The sequence below is a fragment of the Herpailurus yagouaroundi genome, unplaced genomic scaffold (genome assembly GCF_014898765.1).
Source record: "Herpailurus yagouaroundi ecotype Mexico unplaced genomic scaffold, PumYag 162, whole genome shotgun sequence".
Taxonomy (NCBI): Eukaryota; Metazoa; Chordata; class Mammalia; order Carnivora; family Felidae; genus Herpailurus; species Herpailurus yagouaroundi.
This window is the reverse complement of record NW_024412403.1, coordinates 577,011-600,071: the sequence shown is the minus strand read 5'-3', so window position 1 is coordinate 600,071 and position 23,061 is coordinate 577,011. Positions and strand designations below refer to the sequence as shown.

At 47.0% G+C, this 23,061-nt stretch overlaps 1 protein-coding gene and 1 pseudogene across 4 annotated transcripts in view; both read right to left on the bottom strand.

The window, feature by feature from the left end:
* Positions 1-23,061, bottom strand: part of LSS (lanosterol synthase) — a 45,727-nt gene that overhangs the window by 5,945 nt on the left and 16,721 nt on the right. For 2 of the 4 annotated variants that reach the window (XM_040483697.1, XM_040483700.1), the window contains 7 exons: positions 22,404-22,500; positions 21,434-21,539; positions 10,098-10,163; positions 9,490-9,570; positions 8,870-9,040; positions 7,809-7,887; positions 4,466-7,245 (listed from right to left, as the gene is read on the bottom strand). In XM_040483697.1, the coding sequence (XP_040339631.1) occupies positions 7,114-7,245; positions 7,809-7,887; positions 8,870-9,040; positions 9,490-9,570; positions 10,098-10,163; positions 21,434-21,539; positions 22,404-22,500 (732 nt within the window). In that variant the 3' untranslated portion in view covers positions 4,466-7,113. Of the gene's footprint in view, positions 1-3,198; positions 3,459-4,465; positions 7,246-7,808; positions 7,888-8,869; positions 9,041-9,489; positions 9,571-10,097; positions 10,164-21,433; positions 21,540-22,403; positions 22,501-23,061 lie in introns of those variants that run through there. The other 2 variants (XM_040483698.1, XM_040483699.1) reach the window with 2 other exon arrangements.
* LOC121036573 (uncharacterized) lies at positions 1,712-1,831 on the bottom strand (annotated as a pseudogene).

The following is a 23,061-nucleotide window of genomic DNA, read 5'->3' as shown; positions in this document are numbered from 1 at the left end:
CACAAACCGTGAGATCATGAGCCAAAGCCGGACGCTTAACCCAGGCACCCCTGGGAAAGAGGATTTCTAAGTCCCAAACGTACCTCATGCAACCTGAAACAGGCCCAGTGTCTGGACCCACAGCCTCTCACATCAGACAAGGACAGCGGGGACATGGGTAGTGCCCACTAAGCAAGGGTGTGCAGGAGCTCCCAGGACGGAGGATGGATGTCTCCCCTCGAAACCCCTAAGAGCAAGGCCCTGGGACATGAAAGCATCCCCCCTACACCATGGCATTTAAAATGCCATTTCTTACAACCCCTAGAAAACCCTATGGAAATCATATCCCCTCCAGCCACAGGACCATCACCCTCTGCCAATTTTCTGATCATGATGCACCATTCTTTTATCACTGGGTTCCACTTGCTAGTAGTCTGTTAAATATTTTCTGTATTTGTGTGGGGAAGTTGATCTGTATTTCCTTTTCCAGTAATGTCTTGATCTGGTTTTCTATCAAGGTCACACCCTCTCAAAGGAGTCACAAAATGTTCTCTCCTCCTCGAATGTCTGGGTATTTGTGTTAGATTGTTATTTGTCTTAAATGATTGACAAAACTCACCAGGAAGCCATCTGAGACTAGAGCTTTCTTCTAGGAAAGTTTTAAATTTCAAATTAATTTCTAAAATAGATACAGGGTGATTTAAATTTCCCACTTCTTCTCAGGAACACCTATATAATAACCGTGTCTTTCAGGGGATTTTTTCCGTGTCTGCGCTGTGGAACACTGGCACTGAGCACCCCACGACATTCTCTCATTGTACTCTGTGGTCTCATGCCTCTGAGGACAGACCGCACGGCCACAGCAGAAAACCTAACGTGAACGTGGAGCAGCAGCGCCAGCAGGTGTGTGCAGCAGGACATAAGGATCAGCAAGCCAGGCACAGCAAGCCAGGCAGTGCGAGCAGTGGGATGCAGAGAGGCAGCAGCACGGTGAGCTCAAGCGGACCACGCCAGGTCAGTAGGCCTGGGGGTAACCAGGCTGGATACTGCCTGCTGTCTGCGGGACCTGTGGCAATGCACCTTTTTAATGCCTGCTGTAGGTGTCCTTTCTTTCTGGATCAGACCAGAGGCTTGTTAAGTTTCTCCAAGCATCAACTTCACTGATCTCCTCTGTTATGTTTCTTACAGCATTTGACTTGTGCTCTTTTATCTGGTATTTCCTTCCTTCTACTTACTCTGGTTTTAAGATTTTTTTTAAATTTTTTTTATTTTTGAGAGAGAGACAGAGTGTGAGTCAGGAAGGGGCACAGAGAGAAAGAGAGAGAGAGAGAGAGAGAGAGAGAGCGCGAGCATGAGCAGGGGAGGGGCAGAGAGAGAGGGAAGCACAATCTGAAGCATGCTCCAGGCTCTGAGCTGTCAAGGCAGTCTGATGCAGGGCTCAAACCCATGAACTGGAGATCATGACCTGAGCCAAAGTCGGACGCTTAACCGACTGAGCCACCCAGGTGCCCCTGGTTTTAAAATTCTTAAGGTGGACATTTAAATCACAGATTTGAAACCTTATATAGTGTTAATATTTCAGCCTGTAACCATTTCTATGACCACTGCTTTAGATACATCCCACAAATTTCGATGTCATTTTTTTCACTTAGCTTGAAATATTTTATTTCCCTTGTACTTTCATTTATTGATCATTGGCTATTTAGAAGTATAATGCTTAATTTCCAGATATTTGGGATTTTCTCTTTTTTTCCCCCATCACAAATTATGCAGTCAAGTTTCCTACATTTGGGGAAATCGCAGGGGTCAGCACATTCGGAGTGCAATGGTAGCTCCCCTGCCAAGTATTCTTTTTGTCGCTGATTTTTAATTTCATTCCATTACAGTTGGAGAATACACTGTATGGCTTCAATCCTTCCAAATTTCCTCACCCCGCATGTGGTATTAGTGAATGATGGGTCATAAGCTCTTGAAAAAGAATGTTAGGTGAAGTGTTCCATAAATGTCCATCACTTCAAGTTGGCTCAAGATTTTGTCTACTCAGGATTGTTCCTGTTGAGACAATGTTAAAATCTCCCACTTTATCGGATTCCCTCTCCCTCTGCCCATTTTCGTTTTTCATATTCTGAAGCTGTTATTAGGGCATACGCATTACTGTTATTAAATGACTCTTCGCTTCTAGTACCATTCCTTTTCCTGAAACCTACCTTATATTAACAGAGTACTTTTCCTTATGATTAATGTTTTTTCATATAGTTTTCTAAACTAGTCCTTTTATCCTGTATTTTTGCATTTAAGATTTCTCACGGACAACACACGAGTCATGCTTTTTCATTCAATGTGACAGTTTCTGCTTTTAACTAGAGCACTTGGTCCTTCAATTAGTAAAATTACTTAAATGGTTGGTGCGGCAGTTTTCTAGGGCTACCTAACAAAACAGCAGACTGGGTGGTTTTAACAACAGAAATTTATTTTCTTACAGTTCTGAAAGCACAAAACCTGAGAATCAGGTGTGGGCAGAGTTCTGTCCTCACGTGGTCGTTCCTGTGTGTCCCCTCATCTCTTCTTAGGACACCAGTCCTATCAGATCAGAGCCACCCTGTGACTTCATTTAACCTTATTATCTTCTGAAAGGCCCCATATCCAAATTTAGGTCCTTTTCTTCCAAATGAATGTTGGGAGACACAATCCAGTCCACAAGAGTTAGGTTTATCACATTTTCTATCGTCCTGTCTGTTCTTTCTTCCTGTCTCCTTTGGGATTATTTTGTCCCCTTTATCAGTTTTCTAGCTATACCCCCTTTCTTTTTTTTAGTGGTTTACTCTGGGTTCACAATAGGTTCCTTTTACTTACAACAATCTGTGTCCTGGTAAATACTGTCACTTGGGGACGCAGCACTTGACACACAAGGGGAGCCTTCTCGGCAGCATCTGAGCATCTGCCGTTGTCCTCCAGCACATTTCTTGTCCGTGTTCACATTCTTGTTTTTGCCTTTAAAAGTTAATTCTATTTTAAAGAGGTTTTTGTTTGTATGCTTGTTTTTAACAAAGGGGAAAAAGCCTTCTACACGTAACATTTCTGGGCCTCATTCTTTGGTGCAGATCAGTTTCCACCTGGTTGTCACTATCCTTGGGCCCAAACAACGTTTCTTGTAGGGCAAGGCTGCTGGAGAATTCCTTCAGTTTTGGTTTGTCTGGCAAGGGTCTACTTTGCCTTTTTCCCTTTTAATACTTTATAAAGACGTCATGCAGCAATGCCTTCTGGTTTGCATTTTACCTGATGAGAAGTCAGCTGTCCTTCCCTTTGTTCACCTGTATATAACATGTCTGTTTTTGATTGCTTTTAAACCTTTATTCATCACTGGTTTTCATCAACTCATGATGTGCTCTGGAGGAGGTTTTGGTTTTGGCATGTTTCGTCTGTGTGATTGTTCTGTGTCTGCTGAGCATCACAGATCTATGGGTTTATATATTCCATATCTGGAAAAATTTCAGCCATGATTACTCAGATGTTTTTCTGCCTCCCTCCCACCCCATTCTGTGAGACTCCAATCATATGCATGTTGGACCACACAAGATCATCCAACAGGTCACTGGCACTTTTTTTTTTTTTTTTTTAAAGTATTCTGGCCACCATGGGCTGTTTCAGTGCTCACCTGTTCCTGGATGGTCCAAGAATAGTTCCCACTTCTCTACCCCCTCCCAAGAACCAGAGAGGGCATCAAAGACACAGGGTCTCCAGCCCACTGCGTCTCACTCCCACAAAAGGCCTGGTTGTGGGGAAGGTATCTGAGGCCACCTGAAGCCATGCAAACTAGCTGTTCTCCACTTGTCTCAAGCATGGGTTTCAGACACTCCCTGGGCCATCACTGTCCCCAGAGGAAGGTTGGAAATCACCCACCAGTAGTCATCATGGAGAAACTAATGGGTGAATCATTTTCACTGAAGAAAACAGGTAACCTTAAGTTATCCATATCACCCTTATATCCTCCTGAGTGATGAAAGGGAGTCTTTGAGACAGCACCCAAAACCCCAGGTGAAAATGCCAGGCATGAAGTTCATACCACAGAGTGACCCGGTGCTCTCCAGAGCAGCATCCTCAGCCTCCTTCCATTGCCACCTATGTGGGTGACTATGGTGGGATCCCACCGCGAGCAGACGCCCTAGCTGTGACCCATCCACAACCGGTGAGACCAGCATCTCCCCAACTACTGGGGCTGTTGTGTGTAAGCTCCAGCCACCTCCTAGAAAGCTAAGCACCAAAACTGAGGTCATAAGAACAAACCAATCTGACCCCGACCCATGCCTCATGTCCTATCGACTTTCCTCTGACTGTTTCTACCCTCAATTCCTTTTTAAACAAAGTGAATCGTGAATAAAAATTTATATTGCAGATGGAGACAAAGATAAATCAAGCTGACCAATTAACCTATAATTAGCATAACTGCTGAGATAAGAAAAGGATAAAGAAGCAACAGTAAATAGCATTACTTTTTATAACATTTTATTGCCTAAATAAAATTTAAATATATGTAGCATATTGATTAGGTTCAGTAAGGAAAAGTATTTTCTTAGAGTCGAATTTCCACTGTGAGTTAAGGATTTATAGTTAGAGAATTCCTCAAAGGAAAGGTTTAAAGTTTACATCTGGTGAATGCAGAAAACCTAATATGGCTCCAGCAAAAACTTCCCAGTAAATACTCAGAATCTGCTCCCAATAACCAAAAATAATTTGAATTCAAGCATCTTTGATGATTTGCCCAGGAAAGAGAGCCTGATTCTTTTTTAATCTCAAGTACAACTGACACGCAAGGTTGTGTTAGTTTCAGGTGCACCACACTGATTCAACTGTGTACATGCTCAGTACCCCCAAAGTAAGTGCAGTCACCACCCAACGGGACTGCTGTATCATCAGCTATATGTTTCATGCTGTACTTTCTATCATTTGACTTACATATTTTATAACTGGAAGTTTGTGTTCTTATGCCCCTTCTCCTATTTCACTCATCCCCCATCCTCTCCCCTCTGGCAAGCACCAGTTTGTTCTATATTCATGAGTCCATTCTGTCTATTTCTGTTCTGTTTTGTTGAGAACTTGATTTTTAATTAGGCTGAAGCGCATAATTTCCATTCAAAACAACATGCACCTGCTCATCTTTAAGCAGTTACTCTTATCCCCTGAAACTGATGAGGTGGTGGCCCAGTGTCCAACATGGTATCCAAGTGAGTCTCTGAAAACCCCAGATCTGTGACTCTTTCCAAGATGAGACAAAACACAAGTGTGACATGCTTCTAAGGGAATCACATGTCAATTTATTAAGGTAGCTGCCCACAGAAGTGACAACATTTGCAGTATAAAAGCAGATTTTCATTTCTTAGGTTTCATTAACCCTATGATCTGGCCATGGCTGGGAGCCTACCAGGGGCAGCAGCCACTTCAAGGAGAAGACTGTGGTCAATCACCACCTATGTTGCTATTACCCCAGCTGGGGAGAACAGGGGCCACGAAAAGAAGTGCAAGAGCAAACCTGATGATTTCAAATGGATCCCAACAGTTCCTTCAGCCAAAATAAACCCGAATTTAAAAATGTCTGGGGAGAAGTGCTGATGTCAACAGGTATCCACTGAACACCCACTACATGCCACACAGTGTGGCAGCCAGTAGAGCCGATGGGGCCATCTACGTGTACACAAAACCCAGCCCTGCAGGGCTCATAGCAGAAGCACCACCCTGGGGCAAGAGAAGTTAGTGAAGGAACAGCTCAAGCCCAAAGCAGGCAAGCCCCAAGCAGAGTCAGGGATGGCACTCAAGGCCAAGAGAGCTGCAGGGTCAAGGCCATATGGTGTAAAGTCTCAGCAATGGCCCTGTAGGGATCTGGGCAGAGAACGGCAGGAGCAGAGGAACACTCAGACATCTGGCTGTCTGAGGGAGGACGGTCTGCCAAGGGAGCACAGTCAGGGGCGGCTACCAATCCAGGAGGTGGCACAGAAGAACAGGCAGAGAGGCACTAGGGTGGCCAACCAGAGCAGGGCCCTAGGGGCAACACCAGGCCTGGATTTTATTCTCATCAAAGCTCTTGGTGACTCCTCACAGCCACACTCCTAGCGAAGCCCTGAGCACATGACCCACTTGTCCTCATAGGTCAAAGGCAAATCCAGAGCCCAGGTTTTTCCATCCTGGCCCCCAAATCCATGCACACCAAACCAGACATAGAGCCAGAAGGGAATTGAAAGGTTTAGCTCCTAAGAGGCACCACCCTGGAATTCCAGCCCTCACTTCCCCTCAGAGCACAAACCAGGACACGAGCATTGGCGGCAGCCAAGAGGGCACCCTACAGCATCAGGCCCGTCCAGCCAGCAGCGCTGACTGCTCCGCTGTGCCTGGCACACGTGGTGCCCCATGGTGGTAACCACTGAACCACTCACGAGCACTTGTCCCTCGTCACACTTAGTCTCCTGCCTGCGCCTGTCAGCACGAGACACTGCAGGCTACAAACTCGGGAGAGAGCGATACTGGCGCTCACAACTTGTGACCACGATGCAGCGTGGGTGAACCTAGGGTGTAGGGCACGGCCAGCAGCCACATCTGACTCCCCTCCACACAGCCACAGACACTCGGCGAGTCCGGTCCCTGTCCCTTGCCGTGCCCGGGGCCGCCACGGTGAACAGATCACGTCCCTCAGCCCCACAGACAGAAGAAATAGGAAGAGCCAGCCTAGGGGCAAGCCCAGTCGGGCTGGCTCCTGGGCAGCACCGGGCAGGAAGAGGGGAGGCTGCACTCCCCTCTCCTAAGAACTGAAGTACTGGTGGAGAAAGCCCTCCCAGCCCCAAAGCAAGGCCGCACACCCTGGCTAGGTGCTGCAGAACACACTGTGCCAGGATCATGGCTCATCTTGTTCTTTCCTCACCTGAGCTCCACGAGCTCTTCTAAGAACTAAACCTACCCTGAAAATCAAGTACCTAAAGCCACCGGCCCCACCCCTGCCCCAGGCCTGGTCCCACCCCGGGGAAGGGGTTTGTGAGGGGCACTGGACCCCTGGGCAGGGGATCCTGCAGCTCACCGGAGATGATGCCCCCTTCCTGCCCCGCCCTCCCGGACGACAGTGCCCACCACCCACCTGCCTGCCAGGCACCCTCAAGGGCGGCCAGCAAGGGCACTCTCAGGGTACAGGTGGGAGAAGCGGCCAAGGGCCCAGATGGGGAAGATGTTCCTGTAGCTGCTGTAGTTGATGACACACGACTTGTTGAAGACGCCAGGGATGTTCTCCTAAAAGAACACAGAGAAATAAACACAAAGGCTCTAGCAGGTGGCTAAGGGGCTCCCTGAACAGAGACCCTAGCCAGAGAGCTGGCAGGCTCCCAGAGGCAGGGGGGTTTCCGAGGGAACCTCTGCAGGCCATCCCCCTGCTACCACCCTAGCTCTGGACCCCTCACCCTGCAGCAAACCCTCTGGCCTGAGTTACCAGCCCCTCACAGCTGTCAACCCTGGACTCATCCAAGGGAGGGGGTCAGCCTCGTGTGACCTCGTGACCCCACATCAGAGGAGACAGGTGAAGGTGCTCCTGCACTCCATGCTGAGGCAGAGCCTGAGGCTATCCAGCGTCCTCTGCCCCAGCACCACCAGCCCTGCCTCCGAGCCAGGGCTTCCTTGTAGACCTGCTTCCACCACAGGCTCTCATTGGCGGTGTTCACTAATCTCAAATCCCCAAAGCTGAGACCCCGCCCGCGAGGAGGTCACCAGGGACACAGGGACAGCGTAGGGCTGTGAAAACATTCGTGCAAATCGAGGTCGGTGCTGGGCCTCGAGCTCTTCAGACCTCCTCAGCATACCTGGGGCCAGTCGCCATTGGGGAGCTGTTTTCTAAGCAGACACCGGACTCCCTTCTCCAGGGCCTCTACGCAGGGATGCCTGGGGGGGGAAGAGGAGGCACTGAGTGCACCTGCCACCACTCTCTGGGGGAAGTGCCTCTGGCTACAGCCCAACCTGCACCCGCACCCTTGCGCTACTGGCACAAGGCAGATGGGAAATCCTGCGTGGTGACTGAACTGGCGCTGACGCACACAAGGAACCAGAACCCACCATGAGAGTTAGCACGCCGCAGGCTACCGCTGCACGTTTTCTACCCAGAATCCCAGAAAAATGCAAAAGGCAGCCAATGTGGAGGTGAGCCGGCCAGGTGGGCAGCCCCACACTTGTGGCTGGCTGATGGCCCTGCCTGCTCCAGACCTGCCCCAGGGCCCTGCCACAGGACACTGCTCTTTTGGACAGAATGAGGTGAAACCTCATGGCTGTCCGGCCCACTGGTCCTCAGGACCCTCTGAGGGCCGCACACGCCACATGTGCTAATCCTCACTCATCATGGAAAGGGATGACACCCCAGGACGGAGGGTGCAGGACTGAGCTTGGCTGTGGTAGGCAGATTGGGGGTTGGTCCCTGAGCCCCCTTCCCTAGAGGTCCCCCCACAGACTGCTGCTCCTGTTCACACTGACCTGGCCTAATTTTGAGGGAGTTTTAGGAAGATTCCCCAAATGGCCTCAAAACCAACAAGACCACACAGGCTGGGACACTACGCGTGTCTGTGTGCATGTATGCACACGTGCACACACGTGCATGTGTCTGTGCTTACACACACACGGAGGTAGGAGGGCCCAAAGACAGCAGCTACAGGGACTTGCCTCACCCTACGCTGTTGACACAGGCCTCTTGTCTCCCTGGTCACTTTGGGTGGTCTTCTAAAAGGCAAGCCTCTCTGCAGGAAGCCCTGTGTTTGGTCAGACATATGCCCTCGCCCTGCAGGCCTCACCTCCTCCCACGCCTGCTCACAGGTCAGCCACCCACACCCCACTCCTCCCAACCCCACTACTTGGGGATGGGTCTCGCAGCCCCCACCTGACGGCCATGAGCCCCATCAAGGCCCAGGATGTGTTGTGGATCTGGGACGTGGCACTCTGTATGTAACGCCGCTGCTCGCAGGACTCAAAGTCTTCCCCCCAGCCCCCATCCACCATCTGCTGGGATAGCAGGAAGTCACAGGCCTGGGAGACCGCCGCACACACAGCCCTGTAGAGACCAGCAAGACAGGAGATGCTGTCACTCCAGGGAGGTCCCAGGCGGCCAGGCCTCCCCAGGGGTAAGGGGAGGAGAATGGTGGGGGGGAGGGAGGCAGTCTGCACCCAGTCCCACCCACTATGTGAAGTGAAGGGCACAGAGACACCTGCCTCCTAGGTATGCTGGGAAGATAAACTGAAAAGCTCTCTGGCTGCAGATGCCACACAGGTATGACCACCCCGAAACACCACAAAACAGAGCTGGGTGAGGTGGCTGGAGACAGCTAAGGTGCCCCTCCACACACAAGCCAGAAACTTCCCAGAGCAGTGTCTTTACTAGAAAGGGTGCTGTTGGCTCATGAGCTTAGAAAAATACAAAATACTTCAAAGGAAAAGACACCCCCAACAGAATGTCCTACTGAAAAGAGCCTCACTCCAGCAGGGACAAATGCCCATACTCACCCGCTGCTATAAGTCTGCCCCATGCAGGCGAAAGCCTCCAGCCCAAACCAGGTGCCGTAGGTGAAGCAAACTCCCCAGGAGCTGGAGGGGGGACAGAGGAGGACCTCAGCCTTGCAGTCTCATTCAGAAGGCGTGTAAAACAACAGGAATTCTGCCGGACTTTGGGAACACCCTCCATCACGGAATCAAGGAAGCTGGGGTGATTTGCAAGAAACCCATCCACATAGCCTTCAGCAAGCAACTGACTAGTGCCCCCAGGCTCTCAGGCCAAGGAAAACAGACCTGCCATCCCCGGCCCTCACAAGATGGCTCCAGCTGCTGCCGCCACAAAGCAGTGTAAGAACTGATGCACACCCAGAGGAAGGAGTAATCACAGACACAACAAACCAGGCACCAGGCCACCGAGCCCTTCCAACACACTTGGCCAAACCGCTTTAACAGTGAGCTGAGCAAGCACCGCCAGGGTGAGGCCAAGTGTTCAAAACTGAACAAGGCCCACCAGAAATCTGTTGCTGGCAGCTCACTCCCGGAGCACACGACTGAGCATCACAGGAGCACAAAAGAGCAGAGCCCTCCCATCCCACGCACACAACCGGGAGCTCACTTACCCTTCCCAGGAGCCGTCAGCCCGCTGCTTCTGCCGACAGAACTCCAGGCCCTGCTCAAGCGTCTCCCTGGAACACAGAAGGATGGCTAACCAACAGAGCAATCCACCCACCCGGAGTTCACCCGTCCCACGGCCTCAGAAGAATGAGCAAGGTCTCCCTTACAAAAATAGGTAAAAATAAACCAACAATTGAGAGAAGAAATGCAAAGGTCAGAGAAGAAGGGATGAGAGGGCAGAGGAGGGAGAAGCAAACTGACAGTGAAAAGAAATGCAGGAGGGAAGTAAAATGTCAGCGATGAACCTGTATTACAAGCAGCTACAGATACAGACAAACTCTGTTTCACCGCAATGTCACTGACGCGAGTTTCAGTAAATATACAGAATGAAATTTTAAAAAGAAATGAAAAATTAGAAAATAATAGATTTTGAGGGCAGAGATCCATCCTAAGTCTAACTGGTACTTTAGGAGAATAACTGGTTCCCTGAAAAGGCCAGAGTGAAGATACAAATACACCCTCCAAGGTGACCCCCGTGACCTTCACCAACAGGTACCCACACCCATGTCATCCCATCCCTTGGGTGTGGACAGCACCTAAGACTTGTTCCCAAACAACAAATTGCAGCAAAGCTGATGGGACATCACTTCCGTGACTCGGGCACAGGGAAATCTAGCTTCTGTCTCGCAAGCAGACTCCCTGGCCCTTCCCAGCTTCATGAGACACCACAAAGGTGCCCAGATGGCAAGAAACTGAGGGTGGCTCCAGACAACAGTCAGAGAAGAAATGAGACCCTGAGGCTGATATTTTGCAAGGAATGGAAACCTGCCAGCAACTACATGAATGCCATAAGACCCTCCCTTAGCCGCTGTTCAGATGAGATCCCAGTCCTGGCCGGCATCCTGGCTGCAGCCCCATGGAACCTGCAGCAGAGCACCTGGTTAGGTTCCCGACCCACAGAAACTGTGAGGCAACAGACATGTGCTGTTTGAAGCCACCAAGTCTTAGTAATGTTGTGACTCAGCAAGAGATAACAAAGGATGAAGGGACAAATAAGTAACACTAGCAACCAAAGAGTGATGTGACCACAAGTATAGTGGAAACTAAAAGGTTAAGAGAAAATAAAAAAAACTTTCGGCAGCATATGGGAAAACTCAGAACGCACAAACTACTGGAAAAGTAGCTTCTCAAAACCACCTCAAGCAGAGAGGGAGCCTGGATGGTTCTACAACTACTAAAGACAGGACTCACTTTGCCCAGAAAAAGAAGTCCAGGCCTAAAAGTTTAAAAGGTAAGTTCTACTAACTCACCAACAATGATCATTCTAATGTTACACAAACTCTTTCAGAAAACACAGGAGGAAGGAACACCCCTTGTTATTCTGCAAATCCAACAGACCATATAAAAGTGATGTAGCAAAGCACAATTTTCAGGCTATTGATTAATGAACATAAATGCAAAATTCAAATCTAAATATTAAGAAACTGAATACAGCATAGATATATGCCAATACTAAGCTGGACATATGCAATACTAAGTTGGCATAAAACACCTCCAGAAACAGAGGGGTTTTAACACTAGGAAGATCTATAGTAATCATCTATGACATTAACATATAAAAGAGATTATGTTTATCATCCTTACAGAGATAGAAAAATTTCCTAAAATACAACACCCATTCACAACAGAGGGAAAAAACAACTTAACAAAATGTTAAGTAAAAACTTAACATTAAAAAGAACTTTGTCGGGGCGCCTGGGTGGCTCAGTCGGTTGGGCGTCCGACTTCGGCTCAGGTCATGATCTCGCGGTCCGTGAGTTCGAGCCCCGCGTCAGGCTCTGTGCTGACAGCTCAGAGCCTGGAGCCTGTTTCAGATTCTGTGTCTCCCTCTCTCTCTGACCTTCCCCCATTCATGCTCTGTCTCTGTCTCAAAAATGAATAAACGTTAAAAAAAAATTAAAAAAAAAAAAAAAAAAAAAAGAACTTTGTCAGGAGCGCCTGGGTAGCTCACTTGGTTAAGCATTCCACTTCAGCTCAGGTCATTATCTCATGGTTCATGAGTTGGAGCCCCACGTCGGGCTCTGTGATCACAGCTCAGAGCCTAGAACCTGCTTTGGATTCTGTGTCTCCCTCTCTCTCTGCCCCTCCCCCGCTCGCACTCATGCTCGCTCGCTCACGCTCGCTCTCTCTCTCTCTCTCTCTCTCTCTCCCCCAAAAACAAACATTTAAAAAAAAAAATCAAAAGGGGCACCTGGGTAGCTCAGTCAGTTAAGCATCCGACTTCGGCTCAGGTCATGATCTCACGGTTTGTGAGTTCAAGCCCCACGTCGGCCTCTGTGTTGACAGCTCAGAGCCTGAAGCCTGCTTTGGATTCTATGTCTCCCCCTCTCTCTGCCTCTCTTCTGCTTGAAGTCAGTCTCTCTCTCAAAAATAAACATAAAAAAAATTTTTTTTAATTACAAAAAAAGAACTTTGTTAACCTGAAAAGGGGTAATTAACAAAAACCTACAGCAAAAATCATTCTAAATGGAGAAATATTGGAAGCAGCCCCCTTTAACATCAGGAAATACTACAAAGATGCCACTACTGCCACTTCTGCTATGCAGGCTTAGCCAAGGCAGTAAGACAAAGAAAAATATATCATTTGCAAGTGATAGGACGGTCTAGGGAGAAGAATCAAAAGAAGCCACAATTAATTAGAATATAAAGAGTTGCCCATATGGATTCACTGGTGATTTCTACTAAACATTTAAGGAAGGAATTATACAAAGTGTCTACAGTGTTCTCCAGACAATAGACACAGAGGGAACACTGCCTGATTCATTCTAGGAGGACAGCATCACCTGAATACCAAAAGCGAAGACATCACAAGAAAGGGAAACTATAGAACATTATCTCCCAGCAGCACAGACACAAAGATCCTCAAGAGTATTAGCAAATCAAATACAATAACATGAAAGAATTATATACCACAAACGATATCCCAGGTACATAAAGCTGATTCTACATTCAAAAATCAACTAATATACTCTATCAAATCAACTAGGCTGAAAAAGAAAAATCACATGATCACATCAATAGCTGAAGTATTTGACAAAATCTAACACCTATTTATGATTAAAAATTTTCAGCAAACTAGGAATAGAAAGAAGTTCCTCAACTTGATAAAGAGCAGCTACAAAAAACCTACAACTAACATCACACTTAATGGTGAGAAATGATGCCTGCCTGCTGAGATGAAGAACATGGATGTACCCTCTCACCACTCCTCTTCAACATCGTATTGGAAGTCCTAGCCAATGTAACAGGACAAGAAAAGAAATGGTATATAGATTGGTGTGGAAGAAATAAAACTGTGCCTGTTCACAGATGACATGATTATCTATGTAGAAAATCCCAATATCTATATAGAAAATCCCAAAGAATCAACCCAAACACTTCTGGAACTATTAAACAATCATAGCAAGCTTGCAGGATACAAGGTTAATAGACAAAAAACAATTCTACCAGCAATGAGCAATTCTGAAATTAAAATCACAAGATCAATTATGTTAGCATCAAGAACAAAAATTAAATACTTAGGTATATATCTTTCAAAATATGTACAATATCTATAACAGAAAAGGTACAAAAATCCAATGAAAGAAATCAAAGATATTCCCAACTTCATCTATAGATTCAATGCAATCCCAATCAAAATTCCAGCAAGTTACTTTGGAATACTGACAGATTCCAAAGTTTATACAGAATGACAAAAGACCCAGCACAGCCAATACAATTCCGGAAGGAGAATAAAGTCAATGACCAACACCACTCAACTTCAAGACTTGCTATAATACCTACAGTGACCAGACAGTGTGGTGTTGGAGAAAGAATAAACAAAGAGACCAATGGAATAAAATAGAGAGCCCAGAAATAGACCCACATAAATTTAATCAAGTGATCGTTGACAAAGGAGCCATCAGACTTCAGCTCAGGTCATGATCTCACAGGCTTCAGGCTCTGTGCTGACAGCTCAGAGCCGATGTAGGGCTTGAACCCACAAACCCACAAACTGCAAGTCTGATGCTTAACTGACTGAGCCACTCATCCAAGCCATGAAGAGATAGGGAAGAGGGGCGCCTAGGTGGCTCAGTCAGTTAAGTGTCCAACTTCGGCTCAGGTCGTGATCTCACATTTCATGAATTTGGGCCCCACATCCGGATCTGTGCTGACAGCTCAGAGCTTGGAGCCTGCTTCTGATTCTGTGTCTTCCTCTCTCTCTCTGCCCCTCCCTCGCTCACGTGCTCACAAAAATAAAAACATTTAAAGAAAGAAAAAGAAAAAGTGATATCACTAAGTGAAAGAAGCAAATCAACTGTGAAATTCTGGAAAAGGCAAACTATAGTGATTCTCAGGGACTGGAGGTAAGGGGAAGGGTGAACGGGCACAGAAAATTTTTGGAGCAGTGAAACATTTCTATAGGATAATGATGAACACACGTGTTATAGATGTGTCACAACCCATGGAATGTACAACACAAAGGGTGACCCTGAATGTAAACCGTGGACTTTGGATGATAACATATTAATATCAGTTCATCAATTGTAAAATAACGAACCAATTTATGCAAGATGGAGTAGGAGGTGGAAGGGGGCTGGTAAACAGGAACACTCCACTCAATTTTCCTGCAAACCTAAAACTGCTCAATAAGATAAAGTGCATCAAATTTTTAAGTTCAGCAAATTGTCTAGCTGTAAGATCAATATCAAAAATCAATTGGAGAGGACTCTGGGAAGGTGGCCGAGCAGGAAGCCCCAGGAACCTGTCTCCCACCTGGGCACCAACAGCACCGGCAGCACCTTGTCTGCTGTAGCTCTGGAGTCTGTCCGAGGCTTGCAACCTCCAGGGGGAGGCTTGGAGGGGAAACTGCAGCTCTCAGCACGGCAGCAGCCACCCGTCTCCCAGCCCCAGCCCCTCGACAGGCTGGTGTGCACCTACTCCTGGAGCAGCTAACACACAGGTTACAGCGCCTAGGTGGGCAAAAAGGACCCTGTCTTCCAAAATATTGTGCTCTGATTGCTGCTTCTGATCAGACATTGCTGCACCTCCCACTCTAGCTGAAGTGACCACCAGGGAATTTAAATGCTGTTCACTACAGCATTAGTCACAGTGGCCAAAACGTGGAAGCAACCCAAGTGTCTCTCAACAGATGAACAGATAAGCAACATGTGGTCTATCTATACAATGGAACATTATTCAGCCTTAAAAAGGAACTTTGGACACAAATCACAACATGGATGAACCCTCAGGTCATTATGCTCAGTGAAATAAGCCTGTTGGGGAAGGTCATCAAAAAGGAGCGACTGCCAACTGACCCATGAGCTGGACCTGGGCACTTGGGAGGCTCCTCACCCCTTCCCCTGTCCTGGGGATATGGGTTCCACTTGCTTTTCTGGCTACCAGAGGCCACTCCAAGGACCCAACCTTGAGATGGTGATGTGGTACTAAGAACTTCTCCAAGGTAAAAAAATAAAAAAATAAAAAAATAAAAAAAATAAGAACTTCTCCAAGGTATACAGGACTGAGCCCAGGTAGGGCCTCTTTATAAACTTCTATGATCTGGTGAGAGCCTGCAGGGATCCATTCACCTTTCTGCCCCTCCCCCCCCAAGACAGGTCTTTGCTTATTAAAACTGCCCAGGGGCACCTGGGTGGCTCAGCTGGTTGAGCGACGGACTTGGGCTCAGGTCATGATCTCGAAGCTTGTGAGTTTGAGCCCCATGTCAGGCTCTGTGCTGATAGCTCAGAGAATGGAGCCTGCTTCAGATTCTGTGTCTCCCCCTCCCGCTACCCCTCCCCTGCTCACACTCTGTGTCTGTCTCTCAATAATAAATGTTAAAAAAAAAAAAAAAAAATTTTTTTTAAAAACTGCCCCTACCCATCTGGAGGGTCTGTCTCTTTCCTCGGTCTTTCCCTGCCCTCCACATACAAGGCATGTTTCAGATTATACATGGGAAGCTCCTAAGGGGGGTGAGAACCAACAGACCCAGTCACAAAAATATATTACAGGATTCCACTTACATGAGGTAAGAAAAGACAGAAAACAGAATGTGGACTGCCAGGGAATGGGGGCAGAAGAGATGAAATAAAGCTAACAGGTACAGGGGCACCTGGGTGGCTCAGATGGTCAAGCATTGACTTTGGCTCGGGTCATGAACTCGCAGTTCATGAGTTCAAGCCCCGCATCAGTCTCTGTGCTGACAGCTCGGAGCCTGAAGCCTGCCTTGGATTCTGTGTTTCCCTCTCTGCCCCTCCCCCACTCGCATTCTGTCTCTCTGTCTCTCTCAAAAATAAACATTAAAAAAATAATTTAAAGGGCCCTGCGTCAGGCTCTGTGCTGATGGCTCGGAGCCTGGAGCCTGCTTCCGATTCTGTGTCTCCCTCTCTTTCTGTCCCTTCCCTTCTTGGGCTCTGTCTTCTCTCCTTCAAAAATAAATAAACATTAAAAAAATAATTTAAGGGGCGCCTAGGTGGCGCAGTCGGTTAAGCGTCCAACTTCAGCCAGGTCACGATCTCGCGGTCCGGGAGTTCGAGCCCCGCGTCAGGCTCTGGGCTGACGGCTCAGAGCCTGGAGCCTGTTTCCGATTCTGTGTCTCCCTCTCTCTCTGCCCCTCCCCCGTTCATGCTCTGTCTCTCTCTGTCCCAAAAATAAATAAACGTTGGAAAAAAAAAAATAATTTAAAAAAGACAAAAATAAAAATGATTAAGGTGATAAATTTCACATTAGGTATATTTTAACACAATAAAAAAAAAGGAAAAAGTCAACAGCATAAGAATCCATGACTCCACATTAATAAACAAACAGGGGAAAAGCAAACAGTAGAACACCAACTAACACATATGGAAAAAACGACAGTTTTGTAGCCATCATATAAATAATGATTCAGGCAAAAATCATCATCAGATGAGAAAACTAACAGAAGTTTGATGAGAAACAGGTCACTTACATAATCTAACACTTTCTCCCACAAGAAAAAAACAGTAACTTCACAGTGGAGAAAACAAGTGGTCATCACCTTAATCACAGGGTCCATGTTGACGTGCACATCCTGGTGTCATGCACTAAGAAGTCCCCATCACTTTTGTAATCTTCCTGACATAAATGCATAATTTCATAACCTGAATCTAATCATGGGGAAACACCAGAAAAACACATGTTGAGGATATTCTACAAAAACTTGTCACGAGCCTTAAAAATGTCAGTCGTCAACCCCAAGGAGACACTAAAGGATTGTTCCAGGGGGAGACTAACAGCTGGCAGCTCAGTTCAGTGACCCTGGGTTAAATCATGAGGGAAGATTTTGCTATAAAAGCAACTTGGGCAATTTAAATGAATTCTGTAGAATAAACAATAGGATTATATCGACACTAATATTATACAGTGTTAATACTGTGACTTGTATTTCCATAAGAGAATATCCTTGTTAAGAAAGGCTAAAGTACTGGGGCATCTGGGTGCCTCAGTCGGTTAAGCATCTGACTCTTGATTGTGATTCAAGTCATGATCTCACAGTTCTGAGATCAAGGCCCACATCTTGCTCTTCACCCTGCTTGGGATTCTCTCTCTCTCTCTCTCTCTCTCTCTCTCTCTCTCTCTCTCTCTGCGCCCCTCCCCCACTCTCTCCTTCTCTCAAAAATAAACTTAAAAAAATTTTTTTTAAAAAGCAATGCTAAAGATTTTAGGGATTAAGGCACATCACATTTGCAATTTACCCTAAAATGATTTTGGAAAAAATATACGTTGAAGGAACACAATGAAGCAAATGTGAAATGTTAACAGCTGAAGAATCTTGGTAAAAGATAAAGAGGAAAGCTTTGTACTACTAGTATAACTTTCCTGTAAGCTTGAAATTAAGAGAGAGTTTCAAGTCAAGATAGTAAAAATGGAATGTTCCATATATGTAGCGTCACAGTACCTGGCTACCTCAAACTATATCTCTAAAACTCGCCCAGATAAATTTAAAATTTTAATATAATAAATTAATACATTTATTTAAATGCTTCTGTTCAAACTGGCAAGAGATAAAAATGGTCTAGAGCTTTAACACAGTTAACAACAGTCACTCTGTGCTTCCCGAACTGTTGCCCCCACCCATCCCACTATTCCCCTTGGGTCGGGGAGTCCAGGCCGACAGGGGAAGTGACTGGGACCAGGACAACACTACCAGGAAAGGGCAAGGGTGGAGGGGGGGGGGATCTCCCCACACAGGCTGACCCTAAAATCATGTGGATCTAGGGAAAAGTAATGGTTCTGGATGAAGATTTAGCAAGAGGACACTAATTAAGGTTAAAATGAGGAAAAGCTGAAAAATGACAATGAAAACTTAGAAACACCCAAGACACTACTGGGCCACTAAAACAATGAAATGCCTACAACCATCACAACTCCTGCAGGAGGAAAATGGGACTTCCTGACATGGAAAGTCATCCCCGGCTCTCAGACTCCTCGCCAGCACCAACTGAGCCTGCTCTATAGGACCCATGGAAACGTGGAGATCAAGCAGTCCTCACAGATTCCTCCCAGCAATGATGAGCTGCTTGCTTCTGCATTCTCCAAGATTCCTCCAAAGGGCACACTTTACTTTTTTTTTTTTTGAATACTTCCTAAAAAGATGATCCATTAAAAAAGGTCAATTACATGAGAGTGTCACTGAGAACAAGCTGTACCCAGAGGAAGGGACCAGAGATCACCCTTCAGCGCAGTGCATGGCTCATGGACCCCCAGGCCCAGGTGACAAAATCACGACGAGACAGAGGTGACAATATCATGACTAGACAGACACAGCAACCCCCCAGCAGTTGTACCACCTGCCAGGACAGAAGAAAACCAGCAAATCACAACTAGAAAATCCTCCATTTTTTTTGGAAATGAAGCCTCATACTCCTGAACAACTCCTGGCCAGAGAAGAACTCACAACAGAAATAATTTTAACCAAATGATACACCAAGACTTACTGTATCTTAAGTGCACATTTAAAAAGCCTGAAAATCATTTTAGTATCCATCTAAGTTAGAAAAAGAAAGTAGAAAGAAAATAATAAAGAGCAAAAATTGATGAAACCAAAAACAAACATCAAAAACATAAACATAGCTAGACAGAATCAAAGACTAAAGATGGTTTCTGTGAAAAGACTGGTGAGATTGATAAGCTGCTGGTGGAGAAGAGGTCCAAGCTGCCAACATCAGGAAGGAAATGAGGCTATCAGTGGCAAGGGAGCTGTTGAGCACCGTGGGCAAGCTCTGTGCTGATCCAGAAAATGGAGCTAAACAGGAAAATCCCCAAAACTGATAGAAACACAAACAAAAGGAAATCTGTACAGTTCTATAACAAGTAAAGAAACTGAACCTGTAAATAAAAATTTAACCCTTTCCGTCAAAGGGAACTCCAGGGCCAAATGGAACCTCTAAACACTTGAGGCAGATATAGCACAAACCTCACAAACTCTTCCAGAAAATCTAAAAAGAAAATATACTTTCCAACTCCTCTTACAAGTCCTGCGTTACCTTCTTGGGAGAGCCTGACAAAGACATCGAAGGGAAAGAGTAGACTGGTTTCTCTATAACCACAGTGGTAAAAAATCCTTTCAAAAGTACTCTTCTAACTAGATCCAGCGATATCCAAAAAAGAAAGCACACCACGACCAAACTTGAGTCTATACCAGGTTTGCTGTGAAGCATGAAACAATGAGATCACACTGGATGAAGGCTTATCTACAAAAGTGAATGAACGTACCCCACAACACAGAGTACACTCCTAAGCACGTGTCCTCAAGAAAGGGGTGCCCTGGGCAAGTACAGAGTGTTCCCAGCAGGATAATTCACAGGAACCCACTGAAAGGCTCCCAAGGATCCAAGACAAACCAATGGATAAACAAAGTGTGGCATCTGCGCCAAACAGAAATGCCGCCAGCAAAGAGGGTGGGCTGCTGCTCCACAACCACGGCCTCACCGAGCACCGAGCCGAGTGAAAGAAGCCAGACCCACGAGTCTGGCTGTGGGACTGATTCCCTAAGTGTAGGATCAGAGCAGCCTGAGAACCAGGAGGGCAGCTTCTGGTTACATGTATGTGCCCACTAGGTGATAAATTCATTAGGCACCACACATAGGAGATCTGTACACCTCTCTGCATATGTGTCAGATGTCAACAGGACAGGCTTATTTAAAAACTACCGTTTATGGGGACACAGGTGGAGTTGGGGGTACAGATCTTTCTGACCTTCATTAAGAGATGTGAAAAGTAACTCATTTTTGCGTTACAGCTCTGCCACTCTGAGCCCTCAATACACATATTTGATGTAGAACTGACTTCAGAACACGGATTCCACTTTTACGCAGATTTTTCTCGATAAATATCATACTGTACTGTAAATATATTTCGTCTTATTATTTTAATGTTTTCTTTTCTTTAGCTTACTTTATTACAGTATATATAACACATAACCTACAAAATACATGTTAATCAACTACTTATGTTATCAGTAAGGTTTCTAGTCAACACAAGACTATCAGTAAAGTTTTTGGGTAATCAAAAGTTGTATGCAAATTTATGGGGTGCCTGGGTGGTTCTATCAGTCGACTGAGCATCCAAATTCAGCTCAGGTCATGATCTTGAGGGTCGTGAGTTCGAGCCCCACATCAGGCTCTGTTGCTGACAGCATGGAGCCTCGAGAGTGCTTTGGATTCATTCTGTGTCTCCCTCTCTGCCCCTCCCCTGCTTGCTTGCTCTCTGCCTCTCTCAAAACTAAGCATTAAAAAAAAATTTCTTTTTCAAATTTTTTTAATATTTACTAATTTTTGAGAGACAGAGACAGAGCATGAGCAGGAAGGGGCAGAGACAGAGGGAGACACAGAATCCAAAGTAGGCTCCAGGCTCTGAGCTGTCAGCACAGAGCTGACACGGGATTCGAATCCACGAACACTGAGATCATGACCTGAGCCAAAGTGGGACACTTAACCAACTGAGCCACCCAGGCGCCCTCCACTCCCCGGCAAAAAAAATTTTTTTTTTTAAGTTACACACAGATTTACAACTGCACAGGGGTTTGGCACCCCTAACTCCAAAGTTGTTCAGTTCAAGGGTCAACTGTACTTTAGGGCATACAACTAGACTCAGGAACACTGGAAATCCCTTCTGTTATTAAGTGAGTTTTAATCCACAGAGTCCCCTTCCTGCAGTGAGCCACCCAGCCCAGCAACAACACGCTCTGTGTCCTGTGTGGCAGCATCTCAGTTCTTGGTTCCTGAGCTGATGACACCCGTGGCTCAGTGACCAAACATCCCTGTGCCAAGACCACCCTTACCGGATCTCCCTGGCCCTGTGGTCCGGGAAACGCTCATGGAAAAGTTTCAGTGCCTGCATCACAGCTGAGGTGCACTCCACATATGTGTAGTCAATCATGATGTCCCCTGGAAGAGGGAAGGAAGAATTGATGCCTATCAGCTTCACCTTGTTGCCCAATTTGGCAGCTCAGACCACACCATGAAGAATGCAAAGATCATAACATGCAGACCTACATGGAACATCCAGAGCCTGAAGGTCCTCCAGAGGAACAAGGGAAGAGACCCCAGTGACTGGCCCAGGAGACACAGCCACTGGGGGGGGGGGGGCGGGGAGTGGCCGGCACATACACAGTGACCTGGAGGCCCATCTGGCTACAGAAGAGCTAAGCCAGTGGGAGGGGAAAGGAGAGGGGTACAGGGCAGAGCCACTCCAACTAGACCACATTTAACAGTTACAGAAGCAAGACAGAGACCTGCAAGCAGGGTATAGGAGCATTTGCAAGGTTTGCAAGGAGAAACTCAGGTGAAGGCACACAGGTAAAGCAGCTGCCCTTACAGACCGGAACCATGCGCACAGCAGGGAGGACACAGGGCTAGGGGGTCCCTACCGACACCCTCCTGCCAGGTGCCTGAGCTCCATGAAGAGCACGCAGGACACAGGGTGGTCTCCACGGAGGATGGAAAACAGAGCAGGAGCCAGCCCAGGCTCGAGCCAGAAAGCCAGGTGACTCCTCTGCCAACCTCCGAGAAACAAAACCACAGCTTTTCCATCCACAACCACAGGCACTATGGCCACCTTCAGAGGCCAAGGAGCACAGAACATTCCAGTGTTTAGGGAGTGCTCCTTAAAGGATCCACCATCATCTGCCAACACCTTTGTTGGCACTGCTCCCACCCTGGGGGAGGAACTCCGGGCTCTGGTTGGCAAATCCATCTCAGGGCATGCAGGGCCCCTGGGTCTGCGTACCACCTGGCTGGCCAACCACTCACCAAAGACCTCCGAGGGGTTCAACAGCTCCAGCAAGTAGCCCCCACGCTTAGTCTCATAGGTGGCAAACCCTCCATCAGGATTTCTCATGTCCAGCAACTAAAACCAGAGAGAGGGCATCCTGAGAGTTCACTCATGTGGTTAAGCAGGCGGGAGAGCCCACAGGTTGTGGCAGACCATTCTAGAAACACCCAAGGCTAAAACGAAAGGGGCAGGGATGGGGAATGGGGGGCCAGTTCTCATATTAAACTGAGACCTTCAGTGCCTAGAGGAGTGGGCCACAACTTTATCACTCAGGTGCTCTACGAGTGACCATCTGGGACCCTGACATGCACCTGCTTATCCATTTATAAGTTACATGTGTGCTGCCAAGCCACACGATCTCCATTGTAAAACACGCACAGAGTGGGTGTACTGAAAGGGTTTTACACAAAAACAAACAGAAGTTCTCATCTTTCTGCAGATACCCCGTGGAGAATACCAGCCTTCCCGAAGGCAGCCCCTGGGAGCAGCCAGATATGCAAGCCTCCAACACAGGGCTCACGGCTTCCCAAACACAGACGCTGTCAGAGGACATGCCCCTCTGGGCTTTCAATCTGGCCCTGGGGATTTGTGGACACAAAAGCCACGGGAAGTGCAGCTCCTACACAGCACAAAGTG